General features: G+C 40.9%; 1 protein-coding gene across 1 annotated transcript in view; it reads right to left on the bottom strand.

Moving 5' to 3' along the window:
• The window catches only part of igsf3 (immunoglobulin superfamily, member 3), a 71260-nt gene extending 56695 nt beyond the window's left edge, over positions 1-14565 (bottom strand). The window contains exon 1 of the mRNA XM_039817708.1: positions 13555-14565. Within this exon, the coding sequence (XP_039673642.1) occupies positions 13555-13594 (40 nt within the window). The 5' untranslated portion in view covers positions 13595-14565. The remainder of the gene's footprint in view (positions 1-13554) is intronic.
• Between the last annotated feature and the right edge of the window lie 8765 nt (positions 14566-23330).

Raw genomic sequence — 23330 nt, 5'->3', positions numbered from 1 at the left:
CAAAAGAGGATTATGCTAAGTGGAAGGGGGGTTAAATACTAATCCAATCATTTGTGGCCAGTGTCTTATTCTCACTGGAAATAGCAGGGAGGCCACTAGCAGTCATGCACACTCACACCATCACTCTTCTATGACACATAAAATTATACACCAACAAAAGGTGTTTAATAAAAACACTGCAGGGTGTAAGTAAGAGGCCATTCACAGCAGTGTGAAGAAGTGCTAATGTGGAGATTTGAGCTGTCCATCACCTCTTCTTATTTTGATTTCATTCCTAATTACACAATTCATGTAGCAAACGTACTTTTTCAATCATCTTCTTCTGCGATGTGAAACACATAAAAAGGTAGAACAGTTTTGGTTATTTCACATGAAATATTTCTGTATTTGTGTTTTTATCCGATTTTTTTTGTCATTGTTTTGAAATGTGCAGTAGTCATTTGGAAAAAAAGGGAGGATGTCACACATTCCCATGCACCAATCAGGATTTACCAACAGTTTAATCTGAATCTGACAGCAGTTTGGGGTTGCTTGCTTAGGTTATCAATTACCGGTATGTTGTTTTGTTGTCAGACCACTGTCACTGGGTGAAGCAGGCCTGCTGACTTTTAAACTTTTTCTACATTAATACGGACTAATAATGTAATGTATGTAATGTAAAGTGTTTCTTATGGAATTTTGAATGTGTGCTTGTGTGAATGAACAGCAAGTCCTCATCTTCAAGACTTTTCTACAAAAACTTTTGGGGAAAGTAAAAAAAAAAAGTTTGCTGGTGAAGTGAAGCAATTCCAGCCAGCAAAATATGAATTAATTATAAATATTCTTGCTAAAAAAAAAAAGGACATAGTCGATGTCCCATCTCCCCGAGGGAGGTTTAGACTCATTCCACAGATCTCTAATCTTGTGAAGATTCTCAGACAGCAAGGTAGTGATGAGCAAAGGAAGGGATCGCATGGCGAGAGGAGAGGAAAAAGAGGAACAAGAAGGAAGCTAAACCGAAAACGACAGCTTCCTCGAGGGTGCTGAACACCACATAAATGCACAGAACTAAGTGAATATACAAGCGTAGAACTGACTTATGTGCTGCACATACATGTGTGAAAGAGAGAACTAAACTCTGGAGAAAGATGAATAACATAAAAGTATTTCCCTCTCCACACTTCTCAGCATGGTTAACCATTTTCCAAAAATCACTCAGCATTTTTCTCCCTCTAGGCCTCCGAAAGCATTTGACCCTTTTAACATCATTACCAGAGAGAGCACGAGTGCAAGGGAGATGAGAGATTCCAAGATGAGGGAAAACTGGTGGGAGAAAGACAAAGGCAGTAGACAGAAGAAACATTTTCATATAAGGGAAACGTTTTTAATAGGATATGGACATGGTGCAATACGAATCATGCCTAAAATAGTGCAACAAAATAAATCTGTATGTGCTTCATTATATTGCAGCCTGCAAGATTATAATTGCCTTTTCTTTCATTTTCTCTCATTGTCTTCATCTAAATTTGACATAACAGAATTTGTGTCTCTGCTGATGCAGTGTTAAAACTTGAAGCAGAAAAGTGAATAAGCACTACTTACTCATTGTACATGGAACTGGTAAGAATGTCATCCTAATGTAAACCATGTAATGGAGTGATGAGAAGCCCCACACTTCCTTCCCCACAGCTTTCTCAGATTCTTGGATCTTTGATTGATGGGCGCTGGGCAGTATCAAATATTACAATTCAGGCCTCATTCTCTCTCTCTCTTTCTATTCCTTGTCCTTCCCGTGGTGATAATCATCATATGTGTCAGAATGTAGAAATCAGTGTGGCAGGGGCTGTCATTAACCACCTCTGACACGTTTGTCAGCTTCAAAAACTTTCAACAAATCCCATATCCACTGCTGATTTATTAACTGGGATATTTTAAAGACAGACGAGGGAGACTGCAAGTTTTTCTTCTGTGCAAAAGCTAAATGATTTTCAGTGTTCAAGGAAAAACATTCCAGCTGCTAGAAGCCTCTCAAATGGGAAACAGGAGTGACACTCTGTGTGAGTGTCTGACATGGAGAAATACAGGGAGAAAGGGAGACCAAGTGTTCTAACTTCCATTAGAGGGCCAGTTAGATAGGCCACTCCAACAGCTGACAAACAGTTACAACAGCTGCCCATTACATCCACGCAGATCAGAGCAAGAACAAGAGAGACAGAGTTCAGAGAGTGGGAAGATGAAGTGGATATGTTGTATGTCACCATTTCATCTTTGTATTGCTCAAGTAAAGAGAGCCAGGTGATTACAAGAAGAGAAAAGTTACATAATGATTACGTAAGTTTTTGTAACCCAGCAGTGCTGATGACTTTCTACCATACTTTTCACTGCCATTAAAAAAGGTCCCATGGCATAAAAATGTCACTTTATGAGGTTTTTAACATTAATATGCGTTCCCCCAGCCTGCCTATGGTCTCCCAGTGGCTAGAAATGGTGATAGGTGTAAACCGAGCCCTGGGTATCCTGCTCTGCCTTTGAGAAAATGAAAGCTCAGATGGGCCAATCTGGAGTCTTGCTCCTTATGAGGTTATAAGAAGCAAGGTTACCTCCCCTTTCTCTGCTTTGCCCGACCCATGAGAGAGAGAGACATCATGGCTTTCAAACAAGCAAAGTGGCAGCTGTTCAAGGCCGCACCCCCACCCTCCACCTTGCCCCCCCTCTCCTCCTCCATAGCTACAGATACAGAAATGGCACATACTAAGGAAAGCTCATTGTGGGACTGGCTCTAGTGGCTGTAATTCTGCACCAAGGCTGAATTTCGGGAAAGAGACTTGAGATACAGTATTAGGGGACCACTAAGGTCTATATAAAAGCATCCAAAGAGCACCATGTCATGGGACCTTTAAAGCAGGAAATATAGCAGGGGGGCAAAGAGAGAACCAAACATAAAAAACGGACAAATTCATGTATACTACATGAATGTACCTCCGAGACTCCCACTATCTCTAGCTGGAGTGCAAAGAGTATACATGTAAATGCTGCTTCTTGCATAGCTCTCTCACTCGCTTTCCCAACAAGGACCGAGCTGTTAAAAGAAAACTTTAGGAAATACGATGATTCACTTCCTTGCCACGATTTAGATGAGACAACGGATACCACTTTTGTGTGTGTGCTAATTATGAAGCTACTGCCAGCAACCGGTTATCTTAGCTTAGCATAAAGACTCAAGAGAGGGGGAAATGGTTAGCTTGGCTCGGTCTAAAAGGTAAGAAATTACGCCTTCAAGCACCTCTAAAGCTCATTAATTAACATATATCTTACGGAGGGTCATGTGCTGGTCTATTTCTTGGCTGTGAGCAATAACTCTCTGAAGTCTCCGCTGTTTGCCTGGCAACCTCACAGTGACAACAAGATATCAGGAAGTTAGTGCTCGCGGCCAAGAAATGGCTGTGCTACCTTTGGACCAGCCAGGCTAGCAGTTTTCCTCTGTTTCCATTCATTTATGCTAGCCTAATAATATCTCTCATTCATATATATATATATATATATATATATATATATATATAAAGACAGATTTTACCATGTCTCATGCCATTTAGGAAGTCAAGTTCTTTAAAGTCAAGACTCACAGCAGTCAAGTCCATGTCAACTTGTCTTAAGTATCATTTTTGTGACTCAAATCAATGTCTAGTTTATACAACTCCTTACTAGGACTCCTGCTTTGTGTCACACCTGGGTCATGCTGTCCTCTGCTCTCACTATGCTAACTAGTCCTAATTTATGGTCCCCCTGGGCTACAACAGTCATACCCCCACCTGCGCTGTTGCTCATAACAGCTGGTGAGACCACGATGGAAGCAATGGGGGGTTTTAGGGCTAATTCATAGGCGTGTGTCACTTGTGTTACTGTATACTGTAGGTGTCTGTGGCCAATACACATCATATGTAAGTAAGCGTAGGGGCGATGCTTGCTTAGCAGAAATGGGATTTTTCCATGCGGGCTGATTCATATTTTCTCCTATCTATTTCCGTTGCTGGTTGTATTTGTGGATAGTGTCAACAACAAGGAGCATATAATAATCCATCCTTCGCTGTTAACAGCTGCCTCTTCATACTCCCGCCTACACCCTCAGCTGCTTCGCTTTCCTGATTGACCACGATGGAAAATAGCTTTTGAGTTTTATTGTACCATCCTGAGTGATCATTTGAAATGGATCATCATCATGCACTGATTCCTCTGAACCTTTTAAATAACATTTTCAAACAATTTCAAATCACAATTATCATCAGTGATGCCAGACTAAACATATTCCTTGTAATCCAGTAAAGCTGCTGTTTTAAAATGCTACATGTTGCTTTATCGCTCTGTCCCTCAACATGAACGTGATGGAACGTAAACGTGATTACCTTGGAGCTTTGTTAGAGAATGATTACATGCCTCTGCTACTTAGCTTTGCAGCAGTGCATCAGCATCAACAGCCAACAGGGAGAGCCTGTGCGGAGCTATAACTCAGTTACTACACCATAGTCACACATGGCGCAACTACAGCAACATCTTGACATATAAATATAATTAAAGCCTAAAAATGTGTGTGTACTTGAAGACAGTTCCTTACCAGCCATATTATGAATAAATAATTCAAAGACAGAGAGGCAGCGAGAAAGACAGTGAGAAACTGCAGCTATGTAGGTAGCAATGTCTCTCTTAACTCTCTCACCACAGCAAAAAAAAAAAAAAAAAAAAATAGTGTTTGAGATCTCATTGGACTGTATAACGCCTACAGTCATGAGGCAGAGCAATGGCCGAAAAACAAGCTGTATCACTTATTCATAAATCAAAAGAAGGCTTGAAAATGATGCTTTACTATACATGAATATGTGAATTTCACTCAACCCAGCAGTTACAATGTGAGCAATCACTCAACAGCTGCTCATAAAGAAAATGCAGTACTGTATACAGGAAGTAATCATACTCTCCATCACTTTCCTCATTAATGCCCCTTTCAACTTGCTTTTAATAACTCTACAACATAGATCACTGAATATCAGCAATGAATTGAAGGCACTTGCAAGTCTTAAGGGTCCCATGACATGGTGCTCTTTGGATGCTTTTATATAGACCTCAGTGGTCCCCTAATACTGTATCTGAAGTCTCTTTCCCGAAATTCAGCCTTGGTGAAGAATTGCTGCCACTAGAGCCAGTCCCACAATGAGCTTTCCTTAGTATGTGCCATTTCTGTGTCTGTGGCTATTGAGGAGGAGAGGGGTGTGGCATGGTGACCAACTGCCACTTCGCTCGTTTGAAAGCCATGATGTCTCTCTCTCATGGGTGGGCCAAATTCTCTGGGCGGGCAAAGCAGAGAAAGGGGAGGTAACCTTGCTCCTTATAACTTCATAAGGAGCACGATTCCAGATCAGCCCATCTGAGCTTTCATTTTCTCAAAGGCAGAGCAGGATACCCAGGGCTCGGTTTACACCTATCGCCATTACTAGCCACTGGGGGACCATAGGCAGGTTGGGGGAACTTATATTAATGTTAAAAAACCTCATAAAAGTGAAATCTTCATGCCATCGGACCTTTAAACCTGCAGTCCACACTTTAACATTTTGGAGAATATCAAGTCAAGGATATCCAAAACAATTATATAAAAGTTTCAATTATATAGTTAGCACTGCATTAGCCTCGTGAGACCGTCCTGATCTCGCGAGCTCCAGTTTTCCACTCGCAGATCAGTCTGGCATCTTGAGATAGAGAAAATTTGGAGCCGTTAGCCAAACGACCGGGCCAATCAGTTGGTTTTGAGGTGGGTTAGGTGGTGATAGACAGATGGTTTATCCAATCAGCTAACCAGTATTTTCAGACAGCGGTAGCCCCAATTCTGTTAGCCACTCGCTAATGCTTTTTTTCTCTTGGATCCTTCTTTTGGAATATGGTCCAGGAACCCGAAAGGGTGCCTTTTATTCCTAAAATTTTCGTTACACAAACGGCAAATATCCTTTACCGACATGTTGCTTGCTTGCAGGAGCTAACGAGCTATGCTTTGCCTGCAGCAGCAGGGGCGGGCTTGTGGTTGTATTTTCATACGCTTCGTGGATCTGATTGGTTGATTTGGCCCGTCTATCACCAACATAGGTGATAGATAGATGGTTCATCCAATCAGCTAACCAGTATTTTCGCCCCTTCCCAAAAGTTCTCCAACGGAAAGTTCCCAGATGGATATGCCGAGCAAATGCGAAGCAATCCATCTGGCGGAGTCAGGTTAGCACTGCATATCATCTTGTCGAATCTACAAGTATGTGGGTCATTGGGAGTTTGGTTAGCATTTACAGTGTGAAAGATGATTACACTTAGTCTGTATGTGATGGACAGAAGCTGTGGCGGGACTGTCTTTGAGAGACATGGAAGTGTTTAGGTAGCTAAAAGTCCCATCATCCTTTTATAGAGATTCAGACCATTAGCCCATACGGTTTATTTCGGTTTATAACCGTGTGGGAGACAAAGGGGTCAAAGGCATAATTGTCAAAGTGGTTCATTCATATCAGACACACACGCACAAACACACACACTTCCAGTACATTAAGTGCTTCAATTTAGTCTCTTCGCCAAATCCATTAACTCTATAAGGACACCTGCTACCCAAATAAACTCTTCTCCCCAACCCCCAGTCCTAACCAACCTCAACCCTCCCTTTCAAACCCTGTCTGCATGACAAAGCACTGTGGTCTCAAATCCAGCCCAAACAAAAACACAATGAACACAAAACAAAAGCTCAACTAATAAAAAAAAATAAATAAATAAAAAAGCTTGACTCATAATATCATGTCGACTGTTACAGCAGAGTCAACTGAATGTTTTCGTTAATTGTTGTAAAAGAATGTGGGGCTATAAAAACACTCCACTATCTTCAGTCATTATCCATCTTGCGCTAGAGCACAATTAAGCCCGACAGCTGTATCTACTTTATGTACAGTGGTTAGTTTTTGTATGACTGGCAGCTTGCTATCAGTTCCCACGTTTGCGCATTAAGCTGCAGATTGGAAAGGAAACTAATTAACTATTCATTAGTCTACTTCAAAACAGACTTTTTCTGCCATTGTCAGTCATTTTGCCTTTCAGCCAGTAAAATACATGCACTTGTAAATTAATTATTTTATGCATAATTAATTACACACACACACACACACACACACACCTCTTTGGTCTTAGGTGTTAAGCGGAAAAGATGCACATTACCAAAACATAATGGCAAAGTGAGTGAAGTGCTCTTCATCATTACATAAGAGGATTTTTAAAAGTGCTCACACACCTTTGGATGTGCACACAGAGCTGAGCGCGTGCCACTGTATATGGATCAGCAGTGTGCAGGTGGGGAGCGGTCGCCATAGTTACGCCGCCTGGTGTTTATCCCACCAGTGTGGAATCTGCTCTGGTGGAGGATCAAGCATGGCGCAGGGGAGTGTTGCTGCACCGCAAGACAGCGGCTCACAGTGCTATGGGTGCTTTTGTTGTGTGTGTGTGTGTGTGTGTGTGTGTGTGTGTGTGTGTGTGTGTGTGTGTGTGTGTGTGTGTGTGTGTGTGTGTGTGGAGGAGTAAAGTGGAATTTTCTCACCGGCCAGTCATCATCACTCCCAACACAGAACAGCAGAAGGAGGGGGAAGGGAGGGAGCAGACCAAATCCCAAGGGAAAGGGGGCTGGGTTGGTCTTTTTAAGCACCATCCTGCAAAAGGAAGGTGCTCATCATCATTGACAGTCCAAGGTATACGTGGCTGTTAAACGCAGATTCTTCCTCGGACACCATAAGGACGATGAAAATATCTGGTTTGGATCACCCTTGAGGGCAGTTTTTTTAATTAGTTCTCTTTGAAGAGGAGGTGGGCTGGGCATAGTATTGTTTAGAAAAGAGGTGGGGGAGGGAGGTCAGAGGCTATTCACTGGAGGAGGAGGACGCAGCTGGTGTACTGTTTGAGTGAGGAGAGGCAGATATGCATGCAAATAAGCCCAAAAGAACACTTAAACCAGTTTTTCCAACAGAATAGCTTAAGGGTGGTTGTTGGGTTGTTATCACAAAACAGATTAGATACAATCTCGGGCGTGACGAGGTGTGCAGGCACAGCCATGCGATCCAGGCAGGGAGTTGTGATGTGGGACAGTCCTGACAGTAAAACCAGAGGTGCTACTGCAGAGTCATCATCTGACACAAAGCAGACGCTGCCTCTGCTCGGGCCCCAGCCACTTTCCTGATTCACTGTGGCAGGAAGGAAGTCTCCCTCAAGAACATTGCTTCAGTTCACCCAGTCACTCATCTACCGATGTGAATTGGAGAGAGACTAAAGCTCAGATCTGGGTCACGGGGGAGGATCATCATTAGAAAAAACAAGACACTGCATGAGAAGACAAGCTGTGATTATTCACCACTAACTTCACTTTTTGTTGTATTGCTCTGCTAGCAGTAAAGTAATTTCGATCTCAAAGTTTTCTTGATCTCTTCAGAAAGCGCCATAGGAGGCTTTCCTCCGTTCACACCAACTTTTCACCTTTGAGAGGGCAGAGAAAGGAGGAAACCTGATAACAAGAGAACAGTAGGGTTGTAGTAAAACTGCAGTGGTGGTTGGGTGTGAGTTTCTGTAGCAGACTGTGAAGTCTGTATGACAAGGCAATTACTTACCCCGTAGACACACTAGTAACCAGTATTTGACTTGCCTTTGGGTGCACCTGATGCAACAAACTCCACAAGCACAATCACACGGCCCTCATCCAGCTCTATAGATCCATGACTATAATTGGACATATGAATCCTGACACGGACCTACGAAGGGCCTGTGTTTTTGTAACCCATCTCTTTAATGAATATTTACTGAAACCTAACACGCAATTGATGGATGACAGCCAAGCTGACAGTCTTGTTTTTGCTTTTCTATTGTTTGTTTTCTGTCAGTTGAGTCAACAATGTTATGATATGAAAAAAACAATAGCACAAAAAGCGTCTTGTCAGGGGTATACACAAAGACGTGGGTCTAGTGCTTATGATGCAAACAAGCGTGAGTGCAACTACAAAATGTAGCCGGCACCGAAAATAACAAGAGGAGCAAACAGCACTGCAATCAGACAGCAGCACAAGCCCGCATTTCCCCTAACAGAGAGAAGTAGGCCCTCGGTTTCTGGTGGCAACAGGCAAAAATAATGGGTGACAAAACTTGGGACAATCACATGCACACACGCCAAACTTTTCCGTGGCATATACATAGCTACATCAGCTATACAAACAGCTAGACAGTGAGTTATTGCATTTGGCCTCACTGTCTAGACTACACTCTCTGTCGTGTCAGCTGAGGCTTGCAAACACATGGAAAGCATTCCCAGTGTGGCAACAGCTGACTCAAGAAGAAGAAGAAGAAGATGCAATGGCTTGACCACACACACAAGCTACAATCCCTGTCATTTTGGGGTGTGAGCCTCCAGCTGTCATTTTTATTTGGGACAGAGGAGAGGCTGGGGTGGGCATCAGGGTGTGGCAAAGCAAAGTTTGAAATGCCTGCGAGTTGACGTCAACATTCCCATGACCATAAAAAGTCCATGGAAATAATGACACATGTACTGTATCTAATTTGCTTTCCTTTTCAGCCCCTAAGTAGTTAAAATCCTTTACCTTTGCAAACAATGAAGCTTCCCAACTATTCCTTAAACTTGCATCATAATATCAAAAAACTAGAAGGTAGAAAGTGAACTTCATACAGTTGTCATTTTCATGTCCCAGGTTTTTTTCACTGTTAATTATAGATGTCCTTCACATTAACACATGCACACATTTTAATGAGTATGTCTGAAAGACAGAAAATGAGATTCTTCAATTTCTAACCACTTTAAGCATTTGTGACAATCTTCAGCACCACATGGACAATCAAATCTATACTTAAGTGGCTATAAGTGCTGTCCTTCTTGCACGGCACAAAAGTTTTGGAAAAAAAAAAAGGCAATAGTTATGCCTAAAATGGAAATTAGCTCTTAAGTACCTTCATGTTGTTTGATTGGTCCAATTATTGAGGGCCAGCTTTATACTCAAAGTTTGATGGTGTTACTTTAACTACTTAAAACTTTTCTTTTTTCAATCGATTGCACTGTGATCAGCCAGGATAATAGACTTATTGTTTTAGCATCTCTTCTGACTTCTGATTAAAAATAGCATCAACACTCACAAAAAGATAAGGAAGGCTGAAAGGAAACAATAAACCTCTACCGCACACAGGGAGACAGAAAAGAAATGGAGATGAGGGACAAACCAGATGTTTTTAAAATGATCATACCACTGTTGTATTTCCTTAAAAAGCATGTATACTTATACTACTGCTAAATGGTGAATTTATGTTTGTTACTGTGGAGGAAGTCACTGTCACATCAGGTTGTCACATCTATTTCTGTATGGAGTCTTGAGTTGTATATTGATCATCACAGTAACATCTAGCTTGCTGCATATTTTTATAATTCCAGTTTACATGCAGTTAAGCAGTTAAGCTAAATGTTGATTTTAAAAGTCTGAACTGACTCTCCTTCACAATAATATTAATAAATAACAAAAAACATGAATGCAGACATAATGCATGTTTAAAGTCTATCAATACATTTTCATACCCTATACAAATAAATGGAAACCAATGGATGGAAGGGAAAAATAAAGTAAAAAAATGTTATAGTGGGATTTAGAAAATAATAAACTGAATTATGAAACGAAGATGCAGCTGTCAGCGTGATTCTGTGCAAGTATATTGGTTATGTTCCTTTTGAATTAGAGGCCACACCCACTGCCACACCCAACTTTTAGCCAACCTGAATTAATTATTTATCACATTTTTCCTATCCTTACTGCCAACCATCTGATAAAAGGATTATGCGCCACATATATATATATATATATATATATATATATATATATATACACACACATACATACATACACACACACACACACACTCATGACAAATGCGTGAATATCTGCAGGTGGCAGAATGTGCATCTTGTCAGACATAAGCTTCAAGATTTTCTTCTGTGAAGCTGCTCTGAGACCAGCTTATAAACAGGACCAGTGGCAGCTCATCTAAACCTGGGCAACTGGAGGCTGCTCTCCTGTCAGCCCAGTAAATGGAAACTACTCAGGCATTACACACCAGCCAGCCTCGCACATATTACATTTTAATTTAGTTATATAAACTGGGCTGCTTGGGTACTTTATGTTGGCTCCCCGTTTCAAACACACTCTTGCACAAACAGAAGATGTGGATGTGGATGCCTGTATGAGTGTGTCTCCCATGTGTTTTTAGCATTAATATAATAGGTTTGCAGTAGTAGCTTTTTTTACTATGTATTTATTATGGTATATATTACCTCATAGATGTTTGGCACGGACAAGGACTGCACTTAATTTCGTTGTATCTGTTACAATGACAATAAAGATATTCTAAATTCTATTCTAAGAACACCCCAAAATAAGCACATTGTTACACCACACAAAAAGCATGACATCTTTCTCACTCTCTGTGGGGGTAAAGGAAGACATCCTGTTTGTAAAGCTAAACATTTATTCCTTCAGGCAACTCTTTTTATACGCTTTATATCATATACCCTGATGACACAAATAAGCAAGTGCACTGCGCACAACCCTCTCACACCTGGTTGAAAACTCAGCAGCAGATATAACCCTGATATAAGTGGCACCTCTGGGTTTAACAATGACTGATAAAGCCTCCGTCTAACATGGCTGTCATCCAACTTTATTTTATTCTTCTTTCCCAAAAAACTGCAAGTGCAAACACATGTGCCAGCTGACACAAGGCACAATCAGACAGCTGATCACATACAAAAGACAGACACAAGCACAACTCATTTAAAAGATGCTTGAACATGCACACTGTGAAAGGGATGAACAATTGATATGGCAATATATTGCCACGCATAAATATTTATACACTAGCACCAATGTTGTATTACTGGAGCATAGTTGTATCATTTAGTGAGACCAGATCAGCCTTTTGCCTTCAACCTGTGTGTGTTAAGATCATCTTCGCACACCAAAATTCTGAAGGCAAAAAAACTCTACGGATCTACACAATTCACGTGGATGACATATTGATTCAAAACAGCGAATTTCGCTGAAAAGCTGTGCGTTACACCCGCAAGGTCCCCGAGCCCACTGTGACGTCTTCAAATGTATTTTTTTGTCTGACTAACCAGCCCCAAAGATAGTACGCCGACTATCACAAAATACTTGATTTCAGAAGCTAGAACCAGACAATTTTGTCATGTTTGCTTCCAAAATAACAACAAAAAAAGATTATCCAAATTGTTACCAATTTATTTTCTGTCAACAAATTATTTAGCTCTGGGAGGATTTATTTGCAGCATATCACATGTAGGAGAATTGCCAGCCTAATATCTCCAATAATGCTGGGAACATAACAGCATTTAGAAAGTATCTTGAGTCCTCTTGTGGTTTGTGCCAACACTGAGACATCAAGTAAAACCTCTCTTTCATAACACCTGAAATGTTGTTTACCACCTTAAACTGCTTACCGTTTAGTAACCATATGATATTATGTAATATGAAAACCCTCCTTTATCCAGCCTACACCGTAGATTAGATCTGTATTGTGACTGTGTGCAGTCTTCTCTGCTGTACACAGAACAATGTATCTCACGTTTTCATTGGGAAAAGTCATTTGCAGCCCCCAATCCCAGTGAAAGTGACTTCTGGTGTGCTGAAAGGAGACGTGAGGCAAGGCACAGACTGGTAATCCTCTTGGCCAAATGGGGGCCTCCAGCGGGCTGACTTCCACTCCCACTCCCGCCCCCCTCCTCTGTCCCCCAGCAGCGCTGACAGGCCTCCCCATCCAGGAACAGAAAAGCCATCTGGTGTTTGTTTGGGACAGTTCACAGGCAGGATGTACTGTGTGTATGAGTGTGTCAGCAATCATGGCTGTATGAGTGTATGTGTCACTGTGTGTCATCGGCTGTATATGATCCATCTCACATTTGTCTGTGAAATCCAATGAACTGCAGGTAAGTTACAAATGTGTGAGAAAGAACTGAACAGTGGCTTTACACAGAGAGATGACTTACTGTACAACAAAGCTGATAATGTGTCTTCACACCCCTGGATGACTTCATTGCCTTGGGTGTTGGTGATGTGTGATCCAGGTGTGTGTGTGTGTGTGTGTGTGTGTGGTGGTGGGGGGGGCTACTGTATGTATGTGTGTGGGGGTTAACTAAAGACAATAGCAGGTTGCCCATATGATGAGCTCATGAACACAGGAGGTCAGACTGTATAGGGTTAATCTGTGACTGAAAGTATCACATTAACCTAGTTCACCACACACACATTAAACACACACACACACACACACACACACACATCTGTCATTATTGCAGTGATTATCGATGTAGCCTACTTCTACCTGAATCATCATGAGTATTAGTTGCTCTCCACATCCCAACTAAAATATGGGCTACATGTGTCATACAGGTGTGCCTCCTTAATCTAAACAGAGAGGGGAAATTCACGGCACAGATGAAAGCTTCTTTAGATTACTTACCAAGCAGCGCACAGGCAAGAAGGAGCGCATCGGTTGCCATTGTGTGTTGCCCCGCAGATTCACTTGTAATATTCCCTTCAGAGGAGGAGGAGGAGGGGGTGTCTGGTCGGGCTTGACAGTGTGGTTAACCGCTGGTCATGAATGAGAAAGAAGTACGAATCCCGGGCGACAAAAGCGGTCGGTGCCTGTCTTGAGAGTCAGATCCACAGCCGGTGAGTCCGGCGGTTTGGCAGTGTCCGACTCACCTCTTCGGTGTCCTCCTGATTAAAAAAGCCTCGGGTGTTGCTTCCCCTCGCTTTCACCCTAACCTATCTTGCTTCTTTTTTTTTTTTATCGCTGACGACGTGTGTGTATGCCAGGCGCCTAGGCGACCCAACCCACTCCCCCTTTACTACGCATCCGAGACTGCGGAGGCGATTCACACTCGCAGCCTCCTCGGTAAAAGACGAAAGTCCAGCGTGACTTGCGCGTATTATAAAAACCTGATTACAGACATGCAGGCTAAATGTGTACAGGGGATCTGAGAGTGCTGTCGGTGTGGAGTCCGGCTGAAACAGGTCCTTGCTAGGATTCTCCTCTCTTTCACTGATAGGAGAGCAAATCGCAGTCCAAGCAGGCTCTGGCTCCACGGCAAATCCCGGAGACTATAATCAATCTCCCACTATCTCTCCGCAGAAAGCCCAATGGGCGGGCGCTCTAGATGAAGCAGACAAGGCTTTGTGCTCTGACACAATAAATCAGATTAATCAATGACTTTGACTCCAAACACTGGGATCTCAATTGTACCACCAATACACCTGAGCCAGTGTATCCTAATTCATAGCACTAAAATGCGCAAAGACAAGCGTATAAAACAAGACGCTTAACAGCCAAAGATAGCTGCTTTGCTCATGAGTTCAAACACTACTGCTTAATTATAATCTGTCTGACAAATGCTGTGATCTGGTCCCAGACACAATCAGTCCACCGCGTTTCTCCTCCCAAGGTTATTTCCCGACTTCCTGCTTGGCAAATCACTTTTGTTTGCCTGTGCAGTTTGAAAACTTAACAGCGTGCCTTGTCTGCCCCCCCCCCCCCCCCCTATCGAAGACCACGCCCTGACAGTGTGGGACACTGTCCACTGTGGGAGAGGCCAAATTTGCATTTCTGAATTTAAATTCTAGGCCAGGACGTTGATGTTTGAATAGGTTAAGCGAAGTGGAGGATAATTAAGTCTATAAAGCTACCAATTTTCTCAGCTTTTTATTTTGCAGGGTAAAGTTCGACCACTTTTTAAGGCTTACATGAATCATTATGGAACACATCATATTATACTGCATATTGAAGTGCACAGTGATTTAGATTTTTCATTTATGGTGTTTACTTGTCTTGTGCTGATCACAAAAGTCACCTTCTCATGCATAATTCAGCCAGCAGTCTGTGTCTCATAGACAGAAATGGCATAGGCCTATCGCTCAAACCCTCTTATTTTCCCCTACTACGCCACCATACACACAACTGGCAATCAGCATAATGAGGTGCCACTCTGCTTGGGAACTATATCAGAACAAAAGCTCCCCCCCCCCCCCAACACATTACTATTCACCTTTCAGAGATTGCAAGTTGCAAATTATATCGCTCTTTGATTAAGATCATAAGTAGCTAAACCAAGCATTACTTTGACATAAGCCGAGGTCTATTGATTGGCACGACTTTGTACTGCAATATTAGTAGGATCTCAAAATAGACAGGGTGAATGGGAGTTTACAGGGAAACAGAATATAGCACAATGAGATAATACTGCTTTGGTGGGAAGTTGTGAAAGAGTGTTGCTTTCTGGAAAGGATATATATATATAGAGAGAGAGAGAGACAGAGAAATATAAAATCTAAAAAGCTCTAAATTAAGTAAAACCCAAAGCTCCCCTCTTTGTATTACATAAATAAATGAGCAGGCCTTTGCATGTGCATTCAAAAAGTAATGGACCTAGCTGGTATTCCCTTTATCAACTGGGAATTGCAATTCCGAAGACTGCCTCAATGCAACAAAAATAGCATTTTTTTGGAAGCAGTAAAAAAAATTTTTTTTACCTTTGCTGTGCTCATGGATTTCAGCTCAGACTTGCCGGTGAACAACCGGTGAAATGGGTCTGAGCCCTGAGGCACTACAAAAGATGTTTACAGAATACAACACGTTAATAAATCAAAACCTCACATCTAAATAACAGTTAACCAAACTGTTAATGAAACAAAGAGACTCTTTCTTCCTCCTTCTGTCGTAAACTGTGTCATAGTATGATCAGAAAAGAGAGAGGCTTTTAGCATGTTTACATAGATAAAAAACAAAGGCTTTAGCAGACATTGCTGCAAACAAAAAGTAAGCCAGAATAGGATTAGACACTGGTATGAAGCATGTGGGCTGTTGGTTCAGCTTCTCCAAAAGGTCTATCCAGGTCCTCTGCAGCTGAATTAATACAGAGCTGGCTAGGTAGGCCATGTGCATTACACCTGGTCTACATATTGCTGAACCTAAATTTAGCTCAGTTCTCCACAGACTCCTTATTGCATGGACGAGTGATGGCACAGTTTGCACAGGGAGGCAGTTAAAAAGCGGTGGTAGCATTGTTTGAGCTGAGCACCATGTTAGCACTGAAGATGAGATCACCTTTGACCCCTCACGCCAGTTTTGGCAACTATCCACAAGTATGTGTGCTGAGAGAAAAATGCTTAAAGGAATGTTTGCAAGTATAGTGGGTGCTGGGGATCACAAAGGTCTCCATGGAAACAGAGGAGTCTGCATTGTGTGCACTTCATAACAGGGTCTATCACCTAAATAATGTGTTGATAGCTACAGCCATCTTCTTTTAACCAGTATCTTTCGTAATTGTTCAGCACTGTTTCTTTTTTAATCTTAATATTTATAATAATAATAATATATAATACCCTTACAGCATCTGTTGTGCTGGTGTCAGCAAGGTTACATAGGATAGCAGAGAGAGGCTTGATGTGGAGAGAGAGAGAGAGAGAGAGAGAGAGAGAAAGAGAGAGAGAGAGATGGTACTGAGGCTAACTGCCCCCTCTCAGACACACTCTGACCAGCTTCACAGCAACACTGCTCTCCAAACACTAATCAGAGTAAAGACACAAAAAATCATGGCAACCAAAAGAAAACAGAATATGTGGTCACTGTTTGACATGTGAGTTTGAGACACAGATGCACTTTTATCCTACAATTTAACACATTCAATGAAACAAGGAACATTTGTTTTAACAAGATGAATCTCAGATTTCAAAGAGCTGAAAGACCTTTCAAAATAAAATTAATTCATTCAAAGGCCACACACACACACACACACACACACACACACACACACACACACACACACACACACACACACACACACACACACACACACACACACACACACACACACACATACACACACATGCTTTGGCAACATTGTTATTGAAACTTTCATGCCAATAAAGCCCATTTGAATTGAATTGAATTGAATTGAATTGAGAGAGATTTGTTCACTGATTTTATCATACACACATTGTCATAGTAAGTCCCAAAAGTATATGGATTATTACTGTTGGATGTCTCTGTGCATTTTTCTCAAGTTTCACAGTTATGTGTTAGTTTTACACAATGTGTAGAGCCAACACACACAGTCAAAAGCAAATACACATTCAGATGCAAACATTAATGCAAACGTGCACATACAGATGCCTGTGTACATGTGAAACCACACAAACATGGAATCAGATGGGAACCTATTTTGTTGATGAAGCCCAATTGTAAACTCAGGCACACAGAGGATACAATAAGCCCGACTGTTACACAAATGATCTCTGAAACAAATGAGAAATAATTATAAATAAGTAAACAATAGCTCTTTGTTATGATGGAGTCAAAAAGCGAACTTTTAAAATTCCTTCTGGTCATACTTATTCTAAGAGGCTTCCCTAAAATGAGTGAAAGAGCAAGGCAGAAAGGAATGGAGAAATAATCCAGATGGGTGAAGATAAACAGAAAACAGATAAAGTAAAACATTTTATTGTCAAACAAAAGTAATGCTGCAATATGTGGTTCATCTGAATTAAACAGTAAAAGTGGGGTTATAAGGTAAAAGAGATTGGGCATTGCTTATGGGGAGAACAACTGCAAAACTACTTCACAATCCATCAAAAAGTATAGACACATTAACAATCCTAACATTTCTCCTAATCTATACACATGCAGCAGGTTATTATGCCTCTGTTAGAGGGCCATGAGCGTATCTAGTGTAAAGTTGCAGGTACCAACCTGACATATTGCATATACTGTGGGTTTTGACAGTCAGCAGACTGACAGACAGCAGGCAGAAGGCAACACTCCAGCTGGGACCAACCAGATTCAAGAGTGCCACTCTTCTATCTAGGATTTAATGTGAGCTGAGTCACTCCACAGTAATACACTCCAATTTCTCACGCCACACTTCACATTGGCTCGGAAGATTACACACTGCATTGTCAGATAACCTTGATTATATACAGCTGAGGCTGGTCTAGTCAGAGATGTAATTGTGCCTTTATGTTATAAATCAAGTGTCACAAGCTGTTTAAAAAAAAACCAAAAGCTATAGATCAGTTATCCAAACTTACAGTCGGCACAAAATATTTTTTATAAAAAATTTTATTTTTTTTTTTATAACCAAACCTATGTTTTTAAATAATAACAGTTCAAAAAGACAATGGCGGTACCAACTGTAATTTCTGCAATCATAAGCTGACAGGTGGTTGCAAGAAATAGCCTATATTTATTTAATTGCAAAGGATTACTCTATAGCTGAATGTGACAATTTAAGGTTTTTAATGAAGTGAACAAGCACTTGAACATTCGAGCAACAATAGATCACCCAGCCTAGGTGGGCTTACTATAGGTATTATTACACTGTGTTACTCCAGGTGTTAATATACAGACAGTGTCAGCAGCAGAGCTACCAGGTCACTGAATAACAGAGCAAGATATAATTATGACTTGTTTTTTTGGCAGCGGTGTACAATCCTCCTGTGTCATGAAGGACAGCTGTGTGTACTTGTTCATTCAATGCATTAGGCATAACTAATTATCTGGGATCTTCATTAAAAAATACTTTTAGTAAGGTTCATGTATTTGTGTAATTAATTTATTTTTTATTAATATTATTTCCTGTCTTCTCTCTGTCTTTCTTTCTCATCTTTATTATCTGGGTGTTGCCCAACGTGCAAACGAAACTGATTGTCATACATCATTTATTTGTAATGCACTGGACAGAGTAAGACACACTCGTGCGCGCGCGCGCACACACACACACACACACACACACACACACACACGCACGCACTTACACACACACGCACACCCGCACAATACACACACACACACACACACACACACACACACACACACACACACACACACACACACACACACACACACACACATGCACGCAAGCACACATACATACTCACATACACTATTTATACTTAGCGAATAGCTCATGACAACAAGGGCATCAAGGTGAGCTTAGACACACTGTGAAGATTGTTCGACTTTACGCCCCAAAACACAAACCACATTACACAACAGGCACACATTTCATTATCATCCCTCGCAGGTACAGGCTTGTCCTTTTTTGCTGTTGGGCAACAACAACAAAGCAGATGCTATCTATCAACTCCACGCTGAAAAACATCATTTACTTTTCATGGTCACACTTACTGGAGCTTTTCCTTTGTGTATGCAGAACAAGGTAACTAATTCTCACCACACACCCATGTAAAACTGACATGACTCATGGCTGGAAGAGGAAGAATGTGGGCAGAGAAGGCTTTTGAAGGCACAGTTGTAATACACCACCAGTAATCACAGCATTATCCTAGCTGGTAACAAAAGAGGGGCACTGCATGTGAAATTCTATTAATTACAGTAATAGATACATGCTAGTACGTACCATGCTGAGTGCTGATGTTTACTTGTGTTCACCTACATCCTTTACTTTTACATTGTTTCACTACATCATTTTATTAATTTTATTTATAAACTGAGGAATATAACATAACTGTAGTTGGTTGTACAGTACAGGTTTATCTTACTGCATACATGCTCTGGTTTATTGGCATTTCTTTAAACCAATCACAATCATCATGGGTGGCTAAGCTCCGCACGGAGCCGAAGTAAAACAATTGTGCAAGAGAAAACTCAGATTGGACAGATAGTCGAGTTAGCTGTCTCAATTTATCATGCAGAGATATGAGGAGCAGTTAACCATAGTCCTCATAAATCCACCGGCGTTTAAAATGCCAACACAAAGAAAGCGAAAGGAAACGTACATCGGCGAAAATAGATGTATCCGGCGGAATTTCCTGCTCTATCGGAGCAATCCCGGAAGTGCTTCCACTTCCGGGATTGCTCCGGATAGGATATAGACTATCAAGGATATAGACTAGAGTGACAGTAAAGTCTGGAGCAATTATAGGGTATATTGAGTTTAATCATGGCAGTTAAATAGATTTCAAACAGAAGATCTCAGTTTATGCAGGGACATGTCTGTTACTCCCCCTCAGACCAACACAACACAACCACACAACATTTCATATCCGACCTGGGTTCACAACCCTGCTGCTGAAAAATATTGACCACAGGTCTGACACTGCTTGAAGTTGTATGAAAGGTATTTAACAATTATTATAGGACTACTATATGCTTTTATTATTGGATTACTTCAACCTCAAGCGTACATTTTGGTGTCAACTTTACTTCCTTTAAACTGATATTTATGCTGCTCTCTTTAACATTATTATGAGTTGTTATAGTTGCATATTGAAGAATTCACAAGAAAATCTAAATAAGTAAGATATATATAGGCTATATAAATAAAAATCCTTAATTAACACATTAATTTATGCTTTCTGTTGTTGAACAACCAGTGTTATTGAACTAAACGTCTACTGCTCTGTTTTGCAGACTTAGGTCTAGTATGCTTCTGTAATTTAGCAGTGATGCATATTACAGTAAACACCAGTGGCCATTAGACTGATGTCATTAACCCAGGAGTAGTTTACTAATTATTAAATGGGTCAAACCCGTGTCAGACATGGTGTTTGTGTCTGAAAGTGGCATACAGTAATAAAGGATGGGTTTCATTTGAGAGCAGGGACATTCAGTAGCAATTATTTCATAGAAAACTGGCTCATAATTAGTGAAATGGACATTACATCCGGTGTGCTAGCAGGTCAGTTTTTCTTTTCTCCACTTGTCTAATACTGTCGCCAAGAGGATGGAGCCTATCCCAACATACACTGGGATGCAAGCCATGATAAAATGTGTTAATTTGTAAGCTTTGCTGAGCTGGATGTTTTCCCCTGCTTCCAAGCCATGCTACGCTTAACTACCTACGAAAGTGGGGGTGTCAATCTTTTCACTCTATTCTCAGTAAGAAAGCAAATAATTGTGTTTCCCAAAAGAAAAAACTATTCCATACAACACAAGTTAGGGAATTGACTTAAGTTGTATTCAAACACAACATAATATGTAACCCTATGGTTGCCAGCAAGGAGCAATGTTACCCTAATCTGCAAATACTTCTGTCCTCTCGTCCTTGAGTGAGCTCCTAAACCTCTGAAAATCTGAAAACAATACCAAAATTGCTAAGCCATGAACTTGTTTGGTTGTGTTTCTGCAACAGTTCTGAGAAAAATATGTGACATCATCACTAGCAGTGAAATCTGAGATGGGACAACTGATAATGCCACTGTCTAATGGACACAAGTATTAAATCCTGTTAAAGGTCACATTGAGGTATTGGTGGCAATGACACACAGTAAGTCACACAATACATTTGGTGGACAGCAAGTGACTCAGATAAGGTCCTGTAATAGCTTATTGTAGCAATGAAGTAAAATCTACATTTTACAATCTATATATCTATCTATCTATCTATCTATCTATCTATCTATCTATCTATCTATCTATCTATCTGTCCATCTATCTACCTGTTTTTATGCTTGTTTTACCTGAGCGCTACCACGGAAAATGAAATTGAGTATAGATGATCAGGTAACGCAATTTACAAAGATCATATTCCATAATTCTGATCATCATATTTAGATCAAGGCAATCTGTGCACTGATAATGGGACATGAGAGTTAAGAGATAAAGATTTCTCAGCCGGTTGTGTGTGTTGTTTAGCAAAGCCCAGGGCTTCTTACAGTAAATGATTAGGTCGGTCCGATCTTATCTCTGCTGCCTGCCAAAAGGAAGAAACATGAGCTGGCTGCCTACCTCAGTCTGACTCATGCACTTTACTTTCTTAAACAAACACACTTGCATATTCATCAATGTGGGCGGGTGGGCGCACACACACACACACACACACACACACACACACACACACACACACACACACACACACACACACACACACACACACACACACACACACACACACACACACACACACACACATACACCTGCTACCTAAAAACACAGCCTCTGATGCAAATGCTATCTCATGCTAGCAGTCCCATGCAAAACACTGTCCCTAACATGCCTTTGAGCCTGCTCTCCTTTTTCATCTCAACAACATTCATGTGGGCTTTTCATGTCCTTCAGCATTCATAAACAGAGGTACACTATATATTTGCTCCTGGTGACTGACTGTCTTGCTGGAGAAACACTGTTCTGTAGAGGGAGAGAAGCTGCAAAAAAATACATCATTTAAAATCAATAGGATATTTGGAGTCAACAAGTCATGTCATATGATATTAATTCTGGCATATTAAATGTTCCAGGGGATATTAGTTGAAGGACTTGTAAATGCTACAGGAAGTTCAGGGAAATACTTAATTAGATTGTTGTTGATAGATTTGGCTTGGATTGCATGGCTGATAATCATTAGCTGCACCGTGATTCAAAACAATCAAAAGTGGATTAAGCCTTTTTATAATTAAAAATCACTTTTCCCTTTTGATTTTGTCAGAGGTCAACTCTACAAATTTGCTTATCCCCCTTTAGAAACAACAAATGTACTGTGCATGCAATCAATTCTAATTGTTGCAAATATGCTTATGAATAAGTAAAAAGAATATATCTGCTAAAGCCTCTATTGGTCTAGTTGGCCCACGTCCGCTGTATAGGCCTACATGCTTTACTGCAAGCCAGTTATAATGAGCAGCACACATGCACGGGAAGATAACGCTGAATCCAGGAGTTAGCCTACTCTCGCTTACCCATCCATATCTACGTTCTTCTTAGACCACATTCTTATGACTGCGAGTGTATGTTTGAGAGTGAGGCGGAGGGGTGGGAGAATTACTTTCCTCCTTCTGAACCAGGCAGGGCTGTTAGCAAAATAGTTTTAATTGATTTTGAAGTAGTGGCTGTTGGGAATGCCTCTCACCATTAAACATGCTTGACACACAGAAATCAAAACAGCTTATTACCACATCAAAGGGGCAACCACCCTCTTGCCATTTGTAAAAAACCAAACTGCCAATTTTGATGACACAGAGTATTATTTTTAAATATGTTAATTTATTAACTTCCCTTTAGCTGTGTTAAGGTCATCCTATTGAGTATGCTCGCTATATGTGATATGCAACAACCATCATCCTTTGGGGGAGGGATTGTAGCTTCATGCTTATGATATACAGTGAGGTTGAAGGGGAGTACATCATAGCAGGATGTGGAACGAAAACCAAACCTCTCCCAACAAAATCTAAGATTGAATTTTGTCAGTAAAACAGTGGAGTTTGTTCATCCTCAGAGATGTT

This window comes from Perca fluviatilis, chromosome 12, assembly GCF_010015445.1.
Source record: "Perca fluviatilis chromosome 12, GENO_Pfluv_1.0, whole genome shotgun sequence".
NCBI classification, from domain to species: domain Eukaryota; kingdom Metazoa; phylum Chordata; class Actinopteri; order Perciformes; family Percidae; genus Perca; species Perca fluviatilis.
This window is presented reverse-complemented; position numbering and strand designations above follow the sequence as displayed.